The sequence below is a fragment of the Seriola lalandi genome, unplaced genomic scaffold (assembly GCF_002814215.2).
Source record: "Seriola lalandi dorsalis isolate HSWRI2012SDOR001 ecotype SW California unplaced genomic scaffold, Sedor1 jcf7180002053512, whole genome shotgun sequence".
NCBI lineage: Eukaryota > Metazoa > Chordata > Actinopteri > Carangiformes > Carangidae > Seriola > Seriola lalandi.
In genome coordinates this window covers 1-1,178 of record NW_019524065.1, presented here as the reverse complement: position 1 = coordinate 1,178, position 1,178 = coordinate 1, and the positions used below count along the sequence as shown (strand labels likewise).

At 43.7% G+C, this 1,178-nt stretch overlaps 1 protein-coding gene across 1 annotated transcript in view; it reads right to left on the bottom strand.

Annotated features, from left to right (window-relative positions):
• The window catches only part of LOC111651193 (GTP-binding protein 2-like), a gene marked incomplete at its 5' end in the record, with an annotated part of 3,367 nt that extends 2,271 nt beyond the window's left edge, over positions 1-1,096 (bottom strand). Inside the window, one exon of the mRNA XM_023401149.2 lies at positions 877-1,096. Within this exon, the coding sequence (XP_023256917.2) occupies positions 877-1,096 (220 nt within the window). The remainder of the gene's footprint in view (positions 1-876) is intronic.
• Between the last annotated feature and the right edge of the window lie 82 nt (positions 1,097-1,178).

Genomic DNA, 1,178 nt, shown 5'->3' with positions numbered 1-1,178 from the left:
GTATTAGCAGTGTTATCAGTATTAGCAGTACCCGTACCCACCATGAGGACTGTGTGAACTGCTGCAGTATAAGCAGTAGTATTAGCAGTATTAGCAGTGTTAGCAGTATTAGCAGTAGTAGTAGCAGTACCAGTACCCGTACCCACCATGAGTACTGTATGAACTGCTGCAGTATAAGCGGTAGTATTAGCAGTATTAGCAGTACTGGTAGTATAATAGAGTTAGCAGTATTAGCAGTGTTAGCAGTATTAGCAGTACTGGTAGTATAATAGAGTTAGCAGTATTAAAAGTACTGGTAGTATAATAGTGTTAGCAGTGTTAGCAGTATTAGCAGTAGTAGCAGTACTGGTAGTATAATAGAGTTAGCAGTATTAGCAGTGTTAGCAGTATTAGCAGTATTAGCAGTGTTAGCAGTATTAGCAGTACTGGTAGTATAATAGAGTTAGCAGTTTTAGCAGTATTAGCAGTAGTATTAGCAGTATTAGCAGTACTGGTAGTATAATAGAGTTAGCAGTATTAGCAGTAGTATTAGCAGTATTAGCAGAGTTAGCAGTATTAGCAGTATTAGCAGTATTAGCAGTGTTAGCAGTATTAGCAGTAGTATTAGCAGTATTAGCAGTGTTAGCAGTATTAGCAGTAGTATTAGCGGTATTAGCAGTACTGGTAGTATAATAGAGTTAGCAGTATTAGCAGTAGTATTAGCAGTATTAGCAGAGTTAGCAGTATTAGCAGTGTTAGCAGTATTAGCAGTAGTATTAGCAGTATTAGCAGTACTGGTAGTATAATAGAGTTAGCAGTATTAGCAGTAGTATTAGCAGTATTAGCAGAGTTAGCAGTATTAGCAGTGTTAGCAGTATTAGCGGTACCCGTACCCACCATGAGGACTGTGTGAACTGCTGCGCGGCGGTCACGGCGTCGTCGGGGCTCGACACCACCATGGGGACCTTGTTGCAGCCCGGCTGCTTCAGGACTCGCTCCAGCTGTCGGACGGTTCGCTCCACGGTGCCGCGGGAACACAGGTCCACTTTACTGACCACGATGAAGATGGGAACCTTCAGCGCCATCGCCAGGCCCAGGTGCTCCCGGGTGGTACCGGCTGGACAGAGGACAGGAGGAACACAGAGAGATGAAATACTACATTACCCAGAAGCCCTCTGACAGGTAGCAGCAGAGAATCA